General features: G+C 43.2%; 1 protein-coding gene across 1 annotated transcript; it reads right to left on the bottom strand.

The window, feature by feature from the left end:
- Positions 1 to 6,173: 6,173 nt before the first annotated feature.
- LOC147419879 (uncharacterized) lies at positions 6,174 to 6,530 on the bottom strand. The gene has a single exon (XM_086506212.1). The coding sequence runs from the start codon at positions 6,528 to 6,530 to the stop codon at positions 6,174 to 6,176; it is 357 nt and encodes a 118-aa protein (XP_086362338.1).
- Between the last annotated feature and the right edge of the window lie 12,316 nt (positions 6,531 to 18,846).

An 18,846-nucleotide genomic window follows, 5' to 3' on the forward strand; every position in this document is an offset into this window, starting at 1 on the left:
GGGAGGTTGTTGGGGTATAAAGCCCAATGTGGTCGCCCAGGTAAGTGGGCGGGCCGCCAGGTATGTACACATATTCTTTTGTAAAAACCTAATAAGAACTCACTATGCTCTACACATTACAGTAGAGCGAGTTCACCATATCGTCGTGCTCTTCTTCTCGAACTCTCTCTCGCGTCTCACTTCCACTTGTACTCCTTCAGGCACAAGTGACTGAATTCCCATGAGGGACAGACTCGAGAGAGGTAAACAATTCAAGATGTGAGGTAATGTGCTTTGTAGCACCACTATCGAAATACCACACATGTGAATCTGCAGCAACTGACAAGCATGCATCATGGACAGCATGATTGTAAGTGCACTCTACACTAACAGACCATTCTGCATCAACATCAGCATTACAGTCTCCTTTTATAGAAGACTCAACAATGGCTACATTTGTAGTGGAACCAGCATTTGCAGTGGAGCCACCCTCTTTCTTCTTAGCCTCTTTGTCCTTCAACTTAGGACACGACTTGATCAAGTGATCATTAGCTTTAAAATAATGGCAGCGCATCTTCTTTTTGCCCTTATCACCAGAATTGCCAGGCGAAGTGCTGCCAGCAGAAGCATGAGGAACAGAATTTTTGCCACTCGCAGCAGAACCATAAGAAGTGGTTGCATTACTGTTACCACCCTTTCTTTGAGAAGCAATAAAAGCATGTTCAACAGCACGCTGCCTAGTCCTGTTTTTTCTAGAAAGTGACTCTTGCAGTAGAAATGTGCATAATGCATCAAACTTGACAACTTCAGGATTTCCTTGGGTCATCAGTCTCCAAGTACTAGCAAAAGTCTGGTAGGAATCTGGTAAGGCATCAAGAAGAGTCTGCACAAGGGAAGTGTCTGAAATGACTTCACCTGCATAAATAAGCTGCTCATTGATATCCTTGACACTAGCAAGGAAAGTATCCATATCATCTTCATCATGCATAATCTTCGACTCCAGCTCTTTACGCAGCAAAGCAATTTTAGCCCCATTGCGACTTGCATAAAGACCTGCTAGAATATCCCAAGCCTGTTTTGCAGATTTTGTTGAATGGATGTGAGGAACAATGGTGCGCTTCACAAACAACGCAATCATTGCATGAGCCTACGCATCCTTAACATCCCAACGAGCTTGTTCTGCCGTAGGCAAAACAACTCTAACGGCTGCAATCCTTGCAGCAAGACCTGCAACATCCTCAACGTCGCCTACATCCTCAGAACCAGGACGTACATCAATGCCCTGCACAATGTTCCAAACACCCTTTGACACAAGAACATGTTGCATCATATAAGCCCACATAGGGTAGTTGTCCCCATCCAACCTGTCCTCAGCAGCAAACATCTTGAACACATCTGTGTTGTTGTTGTCAGCCATGGTAAATGTTGCACCTGATGTGAAAACTGCCACAAATTGGAGAAACGGAGCAGGAACAACCTGTGCTACATAGCACAAATCGTAGAATACTATAAGGCACCTGTTAAGCAGAAAACAGCACTGACAGAAATTTTGCACAAAATGACGAAATAGCATGTGCAATACTGTCTGTAGTGGAAACGGAGGCCGAAATGAGCCCAAATCAAAATTCTGAGCAGACCAAGCTCAACGAGATTTCCCAAAATATTTGTCGACCTGTGAACGCTTGCCAAAGCTTACTGAAATTGGAGAAAGTGAGCAGGCATGTGCTAGAGCAGCTGGTGACTAAGCCCGGGAGGACGAGACATGCTCTGATACCAATTGTTGGAATTAGGGTTGCAGAGAAACACACACAGCTTGGAGAAGATGAAGGAAGCACACAATAGAGAGTGTGTTACTTAGTGTGCAATAGAAATATAGATAGCCCTAGAGCGATGGGCGTATATACAATGCACGGGGGAAAAAACCTCCTAAAGAGGAAAAAAATGCCCCGGCGGTCCTAGTGTGTTCACACAGATCACTACCACATGTATATGGTAACAGACCTTTCTACTTTGTGGCTAGGTATTATATGTTGATAGGTCTGCAGATGATGCATAACTTTTCAACATCAGGACATGGAAAAGGCAAGCACGATGGAGCAAGGGTAGTCATCAAGAGAACCCTCACTCATCAGGGGTTGAAACCAGATGGCTGGACTATGAAGTCAGCAACCGATGTAGTCAACTATCTAAATGAAATATTTCAGCATAGATTTAGTACACAAAGAGTTTTTTGGCTAGTTTCCAAGGATGATGTGTGACGCAATGTCCAATGGGATTGTCAGCGTATTACAGGCTCACGATCATTTCATTGCATTGATGGATATTAACGAGATAATCCATGCGCTCTGTGATATCAAAAACTCTCATGTTTTTGTTATTCATGTATCTGTGGGCAATGGAGAAGATGCAAGAACAGACAACATGTAGAAGAATGGAAATATATGATAGTCCAACCATTACTGGAATCAAATGATCCTTGTGGTGATGAAGACGATGATGCCGAAGAAAATAACAGTTTTGATTTGAATTTGCCAATGCATAATGTCTCTAACCTCCCCATGTATGAAGTGAACCCTAACAGTTTGTGTGAATTGTTGTCAATTGGGGTGACAACGTTGCATTCAAGGCAGCAGAGAAAGGACATGATTTTTATCTGATCAAATGCACCAAAAACATGTACCAGACAGTGAAGGCACAAAAGCATGGCACAAAAAAATTGTTAGAGGGGGGAAAGTAGTTGAAGGCTTGTATCATGGCCAAGTTGAAGGTAGTTTTGATACATACAGCCTTCTAGATCATACACCTCTAGTTATGATATACTCACACCTTGTAAGAGCAATACGGTTTCCCATGGAGCCTATCCCTGGATGCCAAAATAGATTCAGGTTATCTATTGAAATTTATAAAAACATATACAATAGAATGCCATATGATGATGAGAGTAATCAAGATGCACTAATCATGTAACAAACAATACCAAACACAGAGGCAGAAAGTACCAATATATTTCTATTATGATCTCTGACAGTATTTGGGTTAAATACCAAAAATTCAACCATGCACTTCTTTTGATAGCCTAATGTCTTTTTGTTTCTCTCTTGAGTTTCCTCTCTTTCTATTCTTGTGTTCTCATAGCAGTTACCAAAGAATAACTTGGGTTAATCACCCTATCCAAATAACTTAGAATAATTACCAAAAAACCAACCATGTTCTTTTCATTGCCTTATATATAGTTTCAAACATGGCACTGTATAGTAACAAAACTGGTATTGTACAATCCCAAATAGTTACTGAACCAAATGTTGTAGTACCAAAGATGAATAGTACCTAGTACCAAAACTAGTACTGCACCAATTGTAACCCACCTGCATGATCTTTTAGTGCATCCCCTCTTGATGGCTAATGTACACAGTACAAAAATTGGTGTTGTATATTGCTACTGTACAATACCAAATAGTTACACAACCAAATTTTGTAACATTTAATGGCCTAATAACTTATGTGTAGCGGAAATTAGCATGAACATAGTGGGCATTTCATTAGAGTAGATTCCTAATGAGAATTACAAGAGTGCTTGGGTGGAGAGAGCAACAAAAAGCATAACACCTAGTTAGATAGCATCAACAATACTTTCAAAAGAGAGAGAAATTAAGCTATTGACAAAAATTGAGGACCGAATTTGCATGGAGCCGGTCCCCCCTCCAAAAGGCTTTGTATTATGGTTTCTCCCATCAAGAGAGACATTGTACAATACAATTCTTTGTGTTCCTTCAAGACTAGCTAGTGCAATGAAGATGGAAGCTTCATGCACTAAGCAAAACACTTAATCAAACACAACTTGAATTATCCCCGTTCTCAAACCCAAGACCTCACACACCTTCGAAGGTGGTGAGAGCTAGCAGGGTATGAGAGTAGATTGAGAGGAAGAAGGAGTATCTTACGAGAAAGATGTACATCTCCTCACATAATCACTCATATTAGCATAGCTTAGCTTAGTAATTAGCTTGGTAGAGAAGATGAGCATGCATTGTAGCTTGGCTCTTGGTTGGATTTGCATCCACATGCCAAGAGAATGTTGATGTAGGCTTCTATCTCACAAGCTTGGAGTAGGTGATGAGCTCTCCATTAAAGCTTCGGAGGAGATAGAGTATTCTTTCTTCACACATGAGCTTGTGTGAGTGTGTGTGTGATAATACCTTGCAAAAATCAGCCCCCTCTCTCTCTTGGGCGAGCCCTTGCTGCTAATTTGGTCTGGCTTTTGCCTCATTGGCCCTCCCCAAGTCAAGCCAATGGGTGTTAAGCAGCATAAGTGATAGCCTTCTGACATGTGTCCCCCTTTCCCCTTTTGTGAGAGCTTTAGGTAATTAAATAATTAAACTAAACTCTCATTGGACCCCTTTGCCTCCTGGCCAATAGGAATCAAGCAAGCCATTGGGCTCCTGAATGCTCATTGGACCCCTTGGGAGACTACCCAATAGTCTTCTAGGAGACTTAATTCTCATTGGTTTCTTTTATTAAATGTTTTTAAATTAATTAAACTAAATTTACTCTAGCTTAATTCTCATTGGTCCACTTCAAGGGTCTTCCAATAGGAATTGGGCACACCTTGTGGGCATCTGGGCTAGGGAGCTGACATGTGTCCCTCATTCCCTTTGTGTAAAGGGAGCCTGTGTGTGTGTGTGTGTGTGGCTTTCTCTCTCATCCCCTACCTTTGGGGCTCGCCCCCTCCCATGTAGGGATGTGCAAAGACTTTTAGGGCACACACAAAGCATCCAATTTTCCCTAGGGTTGACCTTTGGACACAACCTTTGAATTTTGGAACCTTAGCATTTTGGAAGTCTTAATGGGCTAAACCTTAGGGTCTTTTTAGCCCATTGTTGCACATGGCTCTTTTGCACATGGCCCCCCCTTTGGATCCCTATTTTCCCTCCTTTGGATCCCTACTGTGGCCGGTCTGCTAGCTTAACCAATATTCTAGCTTTTTCTCCCCTGGCACTTCCCCACATTAAATGATCAGTTTAATATGAGAAAATCATTTAGGAGAATTAGATATTGATTATTATGACAAATGTTGTAGTGCCTAACATGTATAGTACCAAAATAGTATCCAAGAAGACCAAATTGAAGTTAACAAGTTAAAAAATAGACATTGCAAGTAGTTGGTAATAACAAAATGACCATAAATGGTAGTAATATTAACATTTGGATATTGAACATTAGTTAGTAGGTCAAAGTAGTGACAACGTTGTGTATGTTAGTAGCCAATTGGGATACATCATATATTGGGGGGTCAAATCGATACGAATAGCCTTCCATCTCTACAAAATAATTAGCAACCAGTGGGGACAAATCATCTTCAACATCAAACAATGGGTGTTTCCTATAATAGGAAAGTGGGCAGGGATCTTTGATCCACTCAACTAACCAAGGCTCTACTATATCGGCGAGATATGAGGAACCCTCAGGCCCCACTCCTGGCGCAAAAGAACGGATCGGTCAACGGATTGGCAAGCAATTGTCGTAATCATTCTTCAAAGACTTGTAGCGGGTGTCTTCAAGAAGGATCGTGTTGCTAGCGTTGAATTGTGGGTGTTTTTCCCACAATGTTTGCAAATTCTTCAAGAAAATAGGCTTCTGCCAGAATTTCTTGTCAACGTACGGAACACATGTAAAACTATCCCGACAAATCTCACAATCCTCGTGAGAAAATATGTCTGGTCATACAAAAGAAATCATATAAGACTTAATCAAAACAAGGCTGCACATCAGCTTATTACTACCTTACTCCAAGTTACATTACCTTTTATGAATTTTGGGTTCTTCATAACTTTTAAGAAGCAAGTATTCAAGATTTGCATCAGCTTAGGCTTCATGCAACAACTCCAAATCATAACGCTTTCTCGAGATGCCAGTACTTCCAAGAAATCTTGGGCACGTGGCCTCAACTTACAAAAACATAAATTATTGACACGTATTCCTTATAACGCTTCCTTGAGTTCCCATTCATCTTTTGGTATCCTAGACCAACTCTTCAAGACCACCCCATTGACATCAAGAATAATCAATCTGCCCTTTGATGCAGGAAGATCCTTTGGAGCATTACACTCTATAACAGTAGGCTCATCTAGCCATCAAGCTTCAAGCCCTAACAAACAAGAATAGGCAAAAGAGACAAAAAAACATATAATTGCTCATTAAACACTAGAAAGTAATAGGCATATTTGGCTCAGAACAAATGGCTGAAACAAAGTCGGTAATACAATGTGGCACAACACATGCATTACATCTTGCTCATTAACATCAACCCCTATAGGGGGGTCCTTGTCTCCCAGAAACTGGGCCTTGTGCATTGCATCATCAAGAGGTAAGCATTCCTCAAGAAGCTCCTTGCTCACACCAGTATCATCTACCTTTGGATCCTCTTCCTTTAACACTTTATTCCCACCCGTGTCCACCTTTGGGTCCTTTATAATAGGATCCTTGTCTCCATCCTTCTTCTCCGGTAGTGACTTGTCATCATCTACTTTCCCCCTTCTGGTCCTTGCCCCCATCTTCTTGGTTCTTTTCTCCAACTTGTTGGTCCTTGTCTATATGTTGTTGGTCCTTGTCATGATGTTCCTTGTCTACATCCTACTGGTCTGGTAGCACGTCATGGTCCAGATCTTCCTTGCATTCATTTACTCCCTCATGGGCCCCTGTGGTGGTGTCCTTGTCTTCATCTAGCTTGTCTGATTGCACTTCATTAGACATGCCTTGAGATGTGCGTGTAGCTGCCTCGTGCATCTCCACATCACAGAACTTACCACCATCTGCCATATGTCAAGCCTTGGAGTGCTTGTCTGCAACATGGTTGTCCGTATACTCCTCTTTGACCTTGTATTATACATAGTTCAACAACAAAGACATTTTACGATAAGAAAAACTAGAATTGTGTCCAAAAAAAGAAGCAGGAGAGTTGCTTACTCTTTTGAACATTTCCCTTGTGAGCCCAAGTCTTGGCCACTTCGAAGATGCGCTCGTTGCATCCAACTTGTGCACAAATGTCTTTTTTCATTAGAGTGGCAGTGAAACAGAGAGGGTGGTACTGGTGCCTACAGGCCAGCATGAAAGAACTAACCACATGGGTGGAGCCCAAGCACTCCCCACAAGCAACACAAGATCCTAAAGCATAGATTGTGTTGTCTTCATCCTTGATATAGGGCCTTGGAAATATTGTGAATCTTCTTCCTTTGTTGATGTATGCAATCATCATTCTAACAAATTCACTCTGGATCTAAGCCTCTTCACACTCAGTCTCGAGGACATCATATTCCCTCTACATGTCACATATGGAAATTTCATGATAGTGAATATTATCAAAATAATGTCCTAGAGAAAAGTAAATGGTAGCAAATGTAAATGTCATGACAGTTACTAGTACTAAATAGCACCCAGTACCAAATGTAACAAATAGTAAGCTGTACCAAATGTGCAGAGTACCTAAAGGACCAACTAGTACCAAAGGACAATAATCTGATAAGCACTGAATAGTACCAAACAAAAAACAGTAACCAATATGGTAAGTAGCAAAACTAGCAAACAATACCTAAAGTACCTGTTAAGTATATTATGCTCCTACTAGAGCACAACAGTCTAGTACACAGTAAATAGTACCAAATGTTAAGTACCAAACAATAAATAGTACCAAATAATCATTATGAAAATTTCCAAACAATAAAACTACCATGTGCTAAGTGCCCAAAGCACAACAGTAAAAATCTAAAGTACCAAAAAGTACAAAATGAGGTCTCCAAAGTTCCCAAAAATATTGAAGTACCAAAAGTAAAGTACCTCAGGTCAAAACATGGTACTTAAAGACCAAATATGTACATCAGGATTCATAGCACATAAATATACATATGATTTTCCAAAAAAAAAGTACCAAAAGGACTCCAAAGTACCCAAGAATATTGAATTTTTAAAGAAGTACTAAATGAAAGTACTCGTGGTCAAACCAAGGTACTTAAAGGCACCTCATATGTACATCTCAATACACATATATAAATATTATGTATAACAGAATGCACCAAATGTTAAGTACCAAAAGTACCAAATGTTCCTACAAAAAGTACCAAATGCTTCTACAAGATGTACAAAATGTGCATAAGAACTATTTAGGATGTACCAAAAAACACTTGAATAACTAGCTATATACCAAAAGTACCAAAATATTTCAGATAGTACCCAAGTTTGTTCATGACATTGTACAAAAAGTATGAGATATAAACCAAGACAACTAGCAAAAGTTCCTATCAAGAATATGGCACTACATACAAGTGCATACAACTACATGCAAGAATATGGCACTACATACAAGTGCATACAACTACATGCAAGAATATGGCACTACATACAAGCACAATTAGAGAAAAATAACCTGAAGAACAAGAGGTACCATATGTAAAAATACCTATTCAATTTCCATTTCTAGAGTAAGATTCTTCATCTTTGCAGTGCCTTCAAGCCGACATAGCATGAGTTTTGATGCATTTATATCAGCTTCCACATCTTTTATCTCATCAACGTCACAAGGAACTTGCCGAGTAGTTCATTGAGGCGTTGCTCAAACAAAAGAATGTCCTCCTTAATTTTCTTTGTGATAGCATTTGAGCCCTCAAACCTCAGTAAACTCTCTTTGTTTTCTTGGAGACTTTCCCTCAACTCACATAACCTATTCAACTTTTGCGTAGAGCTTGTCGAAAACAATGGCATCCAAATCAGAAATGTAATCTACTTCCACTGTTTCAAACTGCAAAGCTTTGTCCTCTTCAACATTACACATATTGTTGGCACCCTTTGTGTACTACCTCTTCTTGTTGGACCCTAATAGCCCACCATGAAATGCTCCATTAGCCCTCTTCCAATTTTCCACCTTCCTCTCCAATCCTCCAGGTATACTATTGCACATGCTCAACACACTCTCCCCAAACCTTGCCCATGCAATTTTATGTCTTACTAGGTCATTTTCACAAGCATGGCACTTCTCAAAAGCATAGCACCTAGCAAACTTAGCTGTAATCTCCCCACATGATGGGGGGCCCTGGTACACCTTATGAAAAAGAATTTTGCAGTCATCAATGAAAGAAGGCTGCAAATGGTGAAGGAAGACCTTTGCATTCTTTTGATACCGATGTTGGAAAACAGTACGCCACTGATCATCTGGCAGATCATAGTTAGATAAGTCCTTAGCAACCATTCGTTCTAGACTCAAACCATACTTCTCATGTAATTCTTCTGCAGTATAGCAGAATTTTTTGAGTATTGGATACTCATCCATTCTGCTTTTCCCTAAAATACAGCAAGAGGAAACAATTAGACATGCCACAATAGTACCAAATGTATAAAGTACTTACCATGCAACCAACATGCAGATAATGTCTTACAATACCTTAATTAACATGCAACCAAGCCAAATGGTACATTGCCAACCATGTAAATTAACAGTACTTACCCCTCTTCTTTGTTGTGAATTTGTTCACTTGTGCAACAGAGGATTTTCCCATGCTATCTGTCATCTCTGATTGATCAATTTTCTACCTCTCTTTGGGGACTGTAGTACCACTGCTGCTGCGACGCTTGTTCTTGCTGGTATGAGACTCGTTGCAACTGCTACTAGGATTTTTGAATGAACTCCCCTTCATCCTAGACTGCTTCTCTTCAGAAGCTTTGGGTGTGGCTCTAGGTGCACATTTGCGGGCTGGTGTTCTCATGTTGGCAGAGGGCAATGGAGGAAGAAAAGGTCACAAGGGGAGCTATGGCAAAGGTGTTTGTGAACAACCTGCAAAGTGCTCTCACGCACGGTAGGGGGGGAGAGAGAGAGAGAGAGAGAGAGAGAGAGAGAGAGAGAGAGAGTTCAAATCAGTCCCAAACGTGTGATCATGATCATGTACTATACCTTGCTAAACCATGATTGCACTCGGTCTTATAATCTTTGAATTGTACCTTTTAAAATGTAACCTTTTTAAAAAGTTCAAATGCAAGTTCCCTCTTCCAAGAACCCTACAACTACCAAAGTGGCAAACAACCAAATGGGTACAATTTTTGTACCACCAAACCCTGCTTTCAGTCGGATCATCAAAATTGAATTTGGCCAACTTTTTCATCATAGGCTATTAATCATGGTTAATAGTTCTCAGGCTAAATTTGACATCTGTTTGCACTTTTCCAATATAGAACTCTTTCACATGTTGAGTTCAAGACAAAAGCCCACTTAGTGCACAAAAATCACATGTTCACTGACTCCAAGACTAAAAAATGCACCAACTTTGCACCAAAACCAAAATCTAACACAAAACACAACTTATGTGTCCAAAAATAATCGAACCACATTTAGTGCTTTGGGACATCATGACCAAACACCCCATAACTTCAAAGAGCCAAAAAGTCAACAAAAAGTTGAAGCTAGCTATTAATCGCGATTAATAGCTCAGGAGTAAAAAATAATAGAACTTGGAAAATTTTGGTCATCACCTACTCCTATATACTCTCACTAGCCCACACATCAACTTTCAAGACAAATAGGCATTCCAAAATTGTGCATCGTCCCTTCTTCATTTCAGATACCTTCAAGCCAAAAACTGACCAGAATATGGTCTTCTTGCATCCAAATGCTTCCAAAAGTGAAATGTGAAGGTATGGTACTATTGGGTTGTAAGTAATTTGAGCTTAAAATTTTGTATTTATTTTGTCCCTTCTATTTGTGTAGCCACCCCATTGTAGGAGAAGGCTTTCTCATGTGGATGGCGAGTGATAACAAATGCAAAGCTAGTGGTTTACTATACCTATTGCAACCAAAAAAGACTATTAGAATAAGTATTTGACAATATAAATAGGGTAAGGTAATGATATTAGGATAATTTAACACACTAATATTTCTTTGCTAGATCAATAGGAATTGCTATAGTAAAAACCATGTTTGGTGGGTAAGGGAAAAGTTGATTAGATATATGGTCAGTGCCCAAATACCACTAGTCACAACAACACCCAAACCCCCAAAGGGCCAAAGAAGCCAAAGGAAGAGACCATGCACTAGAGAGGTCAAGGAGGATCCACACAAAAGAGAAAAGGTAGAGGAAGAGAAGCCCAAGGAGGTTCTAAAGCAAGAGAAGCCAAAGAAGGAAGATAAGCCCAAGGAGGTTCCAAAGAAGGCAAAGAAGTGACGAGAGCAAAGCGATACCCAAACCCTGACGACCTCTAAAATGCTGGGAGCCGATGCACGCCTTGAGCCGGTCACGGTAAAGCAAACAGGGGGCACCACCTAGCCTTGAACGGCTAGGATGCAGACAACGGTGATGTGAACACCGCAAACTTACACAAAGAGAGAGAGAGAGAGAGAGAGAGAGAGAGAGGGAGAGAGAGCATTGACAACTGATGAAAACCCTCGGGGTGTGAGGGAGAATTATTTCTTGTAGTATTTACAATAACCTTCCTTCAGGCGAGGTGACACACCGTGGTGATAGAGAGATAGGGAGAAGAGATGGTGAATCTACTTGGTGCGTTCTCTAAAGCCGACTCGATGATATGAAACTTGCTACCAAGAATGTGTATGTGTGTGTGCATCGACCATTGGAGTTGAGAGGTGGACGTAGCTCCCTTCACATGGTGCAATTCCCAAAAAAAACCATCACACAAGTCCCCTCCCCGTGATGCCAATAGTGTCAATTCCTCCCACTAAAACTCTACCAAGTGCTGACCTCTCATGAACTGCCCCCCCACCCCCCCGATAGTGACCTCTCAGTGCCCTTTTATAGGTGTTGGCTGCTTGGATTAGGGTAATCCGGTTTTGATTAGGGTTATCTAATCGGGGAGACAAAGCAAGGCGGTGGGCCAGCGGTGGTTGACCCTTGCTTTGTCTTTGGAGTTATTAAAATGAAAACCTCCAGGTGGGCCTTTGTGACCATCACCTAGAGAGAGGGAAATTTACAAGTTTGGGGTCTTTTTACAAGGCTTGCGTGAAAACTGAAAAAATGATGATAATAACCTACGGTTTACTGACAATGGTGTCGTGGTCGCGTGATGTCGGTGAATTGCAGCTTTGTCGGTGCGTCGGTGTAGTGCATACGTCTCTTCGGGGTCGGCCGGGGCATGCCTTCAGCGCCTTTGTTCTTTTTATTGTCGGTGTCGCGTGATTTTGCTGTTTTTCTTCTTTTGTCGAAGTCGTTGACGTCGTTGAGTCCTTCGTTGTTTTTTTATATATTTCTTTTCATGTGTGGTGCGTTTATGCGTGCGTCTGTATGTATGGGTGCATGTGGGCAGGCGTGTGTGTATATGGTGAGTGCGTAAGCATGAGTGTGTGTGTATATGTGTGAGTCGGCTAATGTGCGTGGGAACGGGTGGTATATAGATTATGTATATATATATAAATATATGAGTTTTTTCTTTTTTTTTCTTCGATTGACAGCTTGCTGTGCAAGGAACGCGACGATGAGTGAGGGGGGGGGATGGTGTGTGTGTGTGTGTGTGTGTGTGTGTGTGTGTGTGTGTGTGTGTGTGTGTGTGTGTGTGTGTGTGTGTGTGTGTGTGTGTGTGTGTGTGTGTGTTATAGCAAGGGGGTGTGTGTGTGTGTGTGGGTGGGTGATAGAGAGAGAGAGGGTTTGGATGCACCTATATAGGCCTGCGAGAGAGAGAGAGAGAGAATAGCGACCTGCCTGAGGCGGCTGGGAGCACAGCGTGAGAGAGAGAGGGAGAGGGTGAGGTGATGAGGGAGGGGGAAGGTGAGGGAGTGTGTGTGTGTGTGTGTGTGTGTGTGTGTGTGTGTGTGTGTGTGTGTGTGTGTGTAGATAAGAGAGAGAGAGAGGTATATTATTTGCGCGCCTTCGAGCTGGAGAGCGAGCGGCTGAGAGCGATAGTGTGTGGAGATGGATAGGGCTGCAGTGGGCTCGACACAAAGAGAGAGAGAGAGAGAGAGAGAGAGAGAGAGAGAGAGAGAGAGAGAGAGAGAGAGAGAGAGAGAGAGGCTAATGAGATGGCCGGGGGGGGGGGGGGGGGGGGTCTACACCTTGTGGGCCGCCGAGACAGGAGAGCGAGGGAAGGGGGGGGTTTCTTTGGCAATGGATTGGGGTAAGGGGGTGTGTGGTGAGAGAGAGAGAGAGAGGGAATATTATCCGGTGTTTTGCATGGTGGCTCAAGGACGAGAGGAGGGGAGAGAGTCAATGGGGTGGGGAGAGAGGGAGAGGGAGTAGCGGGCCAAGGAAGGGAGAAAGTGAGGCCGAGGGAAGGGAGAGGGGTGTGTGGGTGAGAGAGAGAGAGAGAGATAGTTTCGGGCTATTGGCTTGCAGAGAGAGTGAGGGAGGGAGTGTGAAAGGGTGATGGTGAGCGTGTGGATAAGAATAAGGGAGAGAGAGAGAGTTCGTATGCGGATGTGGGCTCGACAATGAGGGAGCGCGAGAGAGAAAGCAAGAGAGAGGGGGGGAAAGTCGAGTCCGCTCCTGGCCGAGGGTGGCAAGTAAGGTGGGGGGGGTCATTGAGGGTCAACGTGGTGTGGGTAAGAGAGAGAATATTAGAGAGAGAGAGAGAGTGTTCGGCCTCTTGTAGGCAACGAGGGAGATAGAGAGAGAGGATGGCCGAGCACTGCCTGCGGCTTGTGACCGCTGACACGAGCTAGAAAGAAAGCGAGTTGTCAAAGAGAGAAGGAGTGGATGAGGGAGAGAGAGTGTGTGCCGAGAATGGAGAGAGGGGAAGAGGGAGGTGTGTAGAGAAAATGAGAGAGAGAGAGAGAGGGATATTTCATTCGATGCCCGTGGGGTCTTTTCTTCGAGAGAGGGGAAGAGAGCTGGATCGATGGGGGGGAGAGATGGAGAGAGAGAGAGATAGTGAAGAAGAGAGAGAGAATTACGACAGCCCGCCAGGGGAATAAACAAGAGGAAGAGAGAGAGAGATGGCGACGTGCTAGGCCGGGGCATGGACGAGCTAGGGCTGTGAGGTTGGCCAGGGCATTGCCGAGCCATCCGACGATGTCGCCAAGGCTTCGGCAGAGGAAAAATAACCTATTTTTCTTTTTTTTTCTTTGATTTCTGAAAATCGGCTATCATTAGCCCTCTCCTTTTGGCTAGAGGCATTCATGTCTCTAGCCCTGACTTTGATTCTTCTTCAGTTGAGCTGTAGGAGCCGATATCGAGTTGCCTTCTGAACTAGCCATTCCATTTGGTCATTGGTGAGATTTCTGGGATATTCATGAATCTGCAACAGGTCCGGGTGATAGCCTGCTCATTGGAATAGTGTCGGTTGATTAAATGGGAAGCCCATGGCTTCCTGAACTTTGTACCAGTGTCCTCCTGGATCCCAAGTGAAAAATAGGATCATTGTCTGCAGTGTCCGAACAATAAAATTTGCATGCCAAATTGGACCAAATTTGTAACCATCAGTAGTAGCGAGAGGGGAAATGAGCATCTTGGCTCCTGCAAAGACAAAACTGAAAATTATGATTCCCAAGAGTGTGCCAAGAATCCACCATATATGGCCACCTTGTTGGTGTGGTGAGCTCTGGTTGTGTTCAGAATCTTGCTTACTGTCGCGATTGGGAAAACCTGCAAGCACATCATGCTTCTCTTGGGTGTGCTCAAACATGTCAGTTGTCTTTTCTGATGTTGATAGTAAGCCACCTACCTTGCGGCTTAAATATAAGCGTGATCCACTTACCTCTCTCCATAGAGAGGATACACTGTTTGTAAAAAATTGCACCAAATTGGGAATGAGGCCTTCATTCTTGCATTCTATCAGCCTTTTTTCTATCCATGGCTCCTTAGCTCTTATCTCCATGCTGATCTTACCTCTATATGTTATAGCGGCTAGCCATAGCCATAGGTCTGATGCATCCCATGCAAACACAATGCTGTGTTGTGGAGGAGTCTGGAACATCCTTAAAAGGTTGGCAACATATTGATCATCAAACTTACTCTGAACACCCTCACATAAAGTGGAGGCATTACCTATCTCCAAGTTTATAACACTTTTCAGTAGACTAGAGGCATTACACATCTCTAAGTCTATGACACTACACAATAAATTCTTGCTCAGCTGCCAAGCCTCTGGAGCAATATCCAACTCCAAACCTTCAGTCTTACTTACCTCTTCGTTATGGTCCTCTAGTGAAACTTCCTTGATGCAAGATTCCTTTAGCTTGCTACACTGTCCTTCGTCCATGCTAGAGCACAGGCTTCTGTTTTCAAAGCCCTCCCCTTTGCTTGATATGTTGTCCATCTTCTTTCCTCTTACTCTGACGAGGCCTGACCAACACCCTACGCCTTCTTACCCTTACTGCCAATGTTGTCGATTGATCGCTTTGGTGCCTATTTTATCCAGGGTTAAAGATGTACTCACATTTGTAACACAATTTATTTGACTTACCTCCCCCACCGGGGTAGCATCTTTTGATTCTTTAACCTCTTGTTCCACTGCTTCAGTCCTTTGAACAACCTTTTCACTTGATCCCCCTTCTGTTATCTTCATCTTGACCTCTTCTGCCAGACCAATGATACTTGGTATGCTGGTACCAATTGGTGGTGGGCGTAGGATGAGTGTAAGTGGTGATTGTGGTGGTGGTTGCATCGGTGGCTGTAGGAATTGAACTGGTGAGATTGGTTGACTGGGCGGCGGTGGTCTTCCCTTGGCAGAGAGTTCTGATTCTGTCTCCCTCCTCTATTGAAATTCTGCCTCCTTAGATGTGGGCAGTAGTACATACCATGGCCGTCTTCCCCACAATTGTAGCAGTGGTACTCTTGGTTTTACCTTCGTTGTCCTCTTCCTTGTTCTGGATTTCTGACAAGCGCATACCCTTGCTGCACCAGATGCACGGATAAACTCTCTAGTTGGGTAGTGATGCGACTCAGCAGGTCTTGCTGCTCCTCTAATGCCTCTTGTGGTTGGGCTCTATGAATGGCTATTGCAGTCACTGGGGTTAGTCGGACTGAGATTGATTCCTCTGACTCATTGACTCTTGCTTGCATGCGCAGCTTCTTGTCTTTAAGGCGGGCTACTTCTACTGCCAACTCATATGTTGCAGGAAACCTTCCAAGCGGCGACCACAGGCCAACAATGAAATGGTCCTTCTTCAGGAAATTAGGCACTCCTTCGCCTTCCTCCAGTGAGGCAACCCATCTCTCCCGTAAGTCCACAAACTTGGACTCGTAGGTGGCATACTCTAGTAGACCTCCCTACTTCAATTCCGTCAGTAACTGCCATAGCTTCTCCGAGGTTGTGCCTCCACCAAACCTCTTCACAAAGGCAGCACGTAACATATCCATGCATTTTTGGTAGCCTGGGGCAAAGCATTGAATTCGAAGCCGTGAAGCGTCATCATCCTTGTTAAAAACCACACAAGTGATGTCGAAATCATCCAGAAAGTTGGTGGTGAGATCTTCTCCTTTCTTTCAACTGAACGTGGGGAAAGAAACACTTGCCATGGTAGTGACTCAAGAAATTACAAACTTTTTTTAAAATTATTATTGTTAATGACAGTAGCGTCTCATAGCAGCTTTTTACAGAGTTGGGTGGGTAGATTAAAAACATGATAAAAATGGATCACAAAGCTAGAACAGAATAAAGAGGCTTACATCAAAAGAGTGGTAGTAATCCAGAAGGGGCAAGATGATGGGACGTGGAGATCTCAGGATTTCATCAAGCATCTCGGCTCTGAATAAGAAAACAATCTTTTGCTGGTAGAATATCTTCCTATCAATATACACGTTTACATGCATGTGTTGCAAGAAACAGAAAGAAAATACTTCTGGCCTATTGTTATTATCCACGTCTGCTGTAGGGCAAGGATCTTGACCACTAGGGTTGCGTACCTCAGGTGTTGACGAGGTGACACCTTCACCACATGCTTCTACCTCTTGAGAAGTCCGCACAATCCTCCACATTAGGTTCAAAACGGACTGGGCAAGAAGAGTCTACCTCAATTGGCTTTCCATTCTGCATGCGGCAACGATGCTTGGGTGGTCGAACTTCATTTGAACTCTCCCGGCCTAGAGAGAGTGTAGGCACACTTGCGTCCACCAAATGCTTTAGGCTTTCGGACTTAGACTTTGTGATTGATGTAGTTGACGACTCCTCTCAAACCATTAGAGAGAAAACACTTGGTGCTACAGAAAATCTGATTGTCGTGAGAGTGCCACAGTTTTCAAAAGCAAAACTCACCGTTCTTTCTTCACTTCTTCTGTCGGAACTCATTGACAGAATGATCTGGTTGACAGCAGTGATGGCACTTCATAGTCCTCCAACCTGATGCTCCCGATTTGTGGTTAGAACGAGCAACATGATATGGGGAGCTTACCTCTTGAATACTGACGACACTACAGCCTGGTAGTAGTACTTGAATGAAGGAGACTAGTGCCTCCTCACTCTCCTCCTCTTCCGTCCTCCAGTTAGAGAATTCCTTCAGCCATTCATCCATGATTGATGGTGTGCGTTACTTTCAACATTGTAAACTGAAGGTTTTCGAGAATCCCTCCTCTGTGGGGGCACCAAATGACGGGGGCAAAGCGATACCCGGACCCCGACGGCCTTTAAAATGCCTGGAGCCGATGCACGCCTTGAGCCGATCACGATAAAGTGAAAAGGGGGCACCACCTAGCTTTGAGCGGCCAGGACGCAGACAACGGTGATGTGAACACCGCAAACTTACACAGAGATACACAGAGAGAGAGAGAGAGAGAGAGAGAGAGAGAGAGGGGGGGAGGGAAAGAGAGCATTAACAAATGATGAAAACCCTTGAGGGTGTGAGGGAGAATTATTTCTTATAGTATTTACAATGGCCTTCCTTCCGACGAGGTGACACACCGTGGTGATAGAGAGATAGGGAAAAGAGATGGTGAATCTACTTGGTGCGTTCTCTAAAGACGAGTCGATGATATGAAACTTAGAATGTGTATGTGTGTGTGCATCGACCATTGGAGTCGAAAGGTGGACGTAGCTCCCTTCACATGGTGCAATTCCCAAAACAAACCATCACACAAGTCCCCTCCCCGTGATGCCAATAGTGTCAATTCCCCCCACTAAAACTCTACCAAGTGCTAACCTCTCATGAACTGCCCCCCCCCCCCCCCGATAGTGACCTCTCAGTGCCCTTTTATAGGTGTTGGCTGCTTGGATTAGGGTAATCCGGTTTTGATTAGGGTAAGCTAATCGGGGAGACAAAGCAAGGCGGTGGGCCTCGGGTGGTTGACCCTTGCTTTGTCTTGGGAGTTATTAAAATGAAAACCTCTACGTGGGCCTTTGTGACAATCACCTAAAGAGAGGGAAATTTACAAGTTTGGGGTCTTTTTACAAGGCTTGGGTGAAAACTGAAAAAATGATGATAATAGCCTACGGTTTACTAACAATGGTGTCATGGTCGCATGATGCCGGTGAATGGCAGCTTTATCGGTGCGTCGGTGTAGTGCATACGTCTCTTCGAGATCGACCGGGCCATGCCTTTAGCGCCTTTGTTCCTTTTGTTGTCAGTGTCGCATGATTTTGTTGTCTTTCTTCTTTTGTCGAGGTCGTCACGTGGTTGAGTCCTTCGTTGTTTTTTTTTATAGATTTTTTTATATGTGGTGCGTTTATGCGTGTGTGTGTATGTATGGGTGTGTGTGGACAGGCGTGTGTGTATATGTGTGAGTGCGTAAGCGTGAGTCTGTGTGCATATGTGTGAGTCGGCTAATGTGCGTGGGAACGGGTGGTATATAGATTATGTATATTTATTTATTTATTTATTTTATTATTTTATTATTATTATTATTATTTCTTTCTTTCTTTTTTTCTCTTCGGTTGGCGCCTACTATGCAGGGAACGCGAGGATGAGTGAGAGTGTGTGTGTGTGTGTGTGTGTGTGTGTGTGTGTGTGTGTGT

Source organism: Adiantum capillus-veneris, chromosome 29 (genome assembly GCF_014529385.1).
Source record: "Adiantum capillus-veneris isolate H3 chromosome 29, ASM1452938v2, whole genome shotgun sequence".
Classification (NCBI taxonomy): domain Eukaryota; kingdom Viridiplantae; phylum Streptophyta; class Polypodiopsida; order Polypodiales; family Pteridaceae; genus Adiantum; species Adiantum capillus-veneris.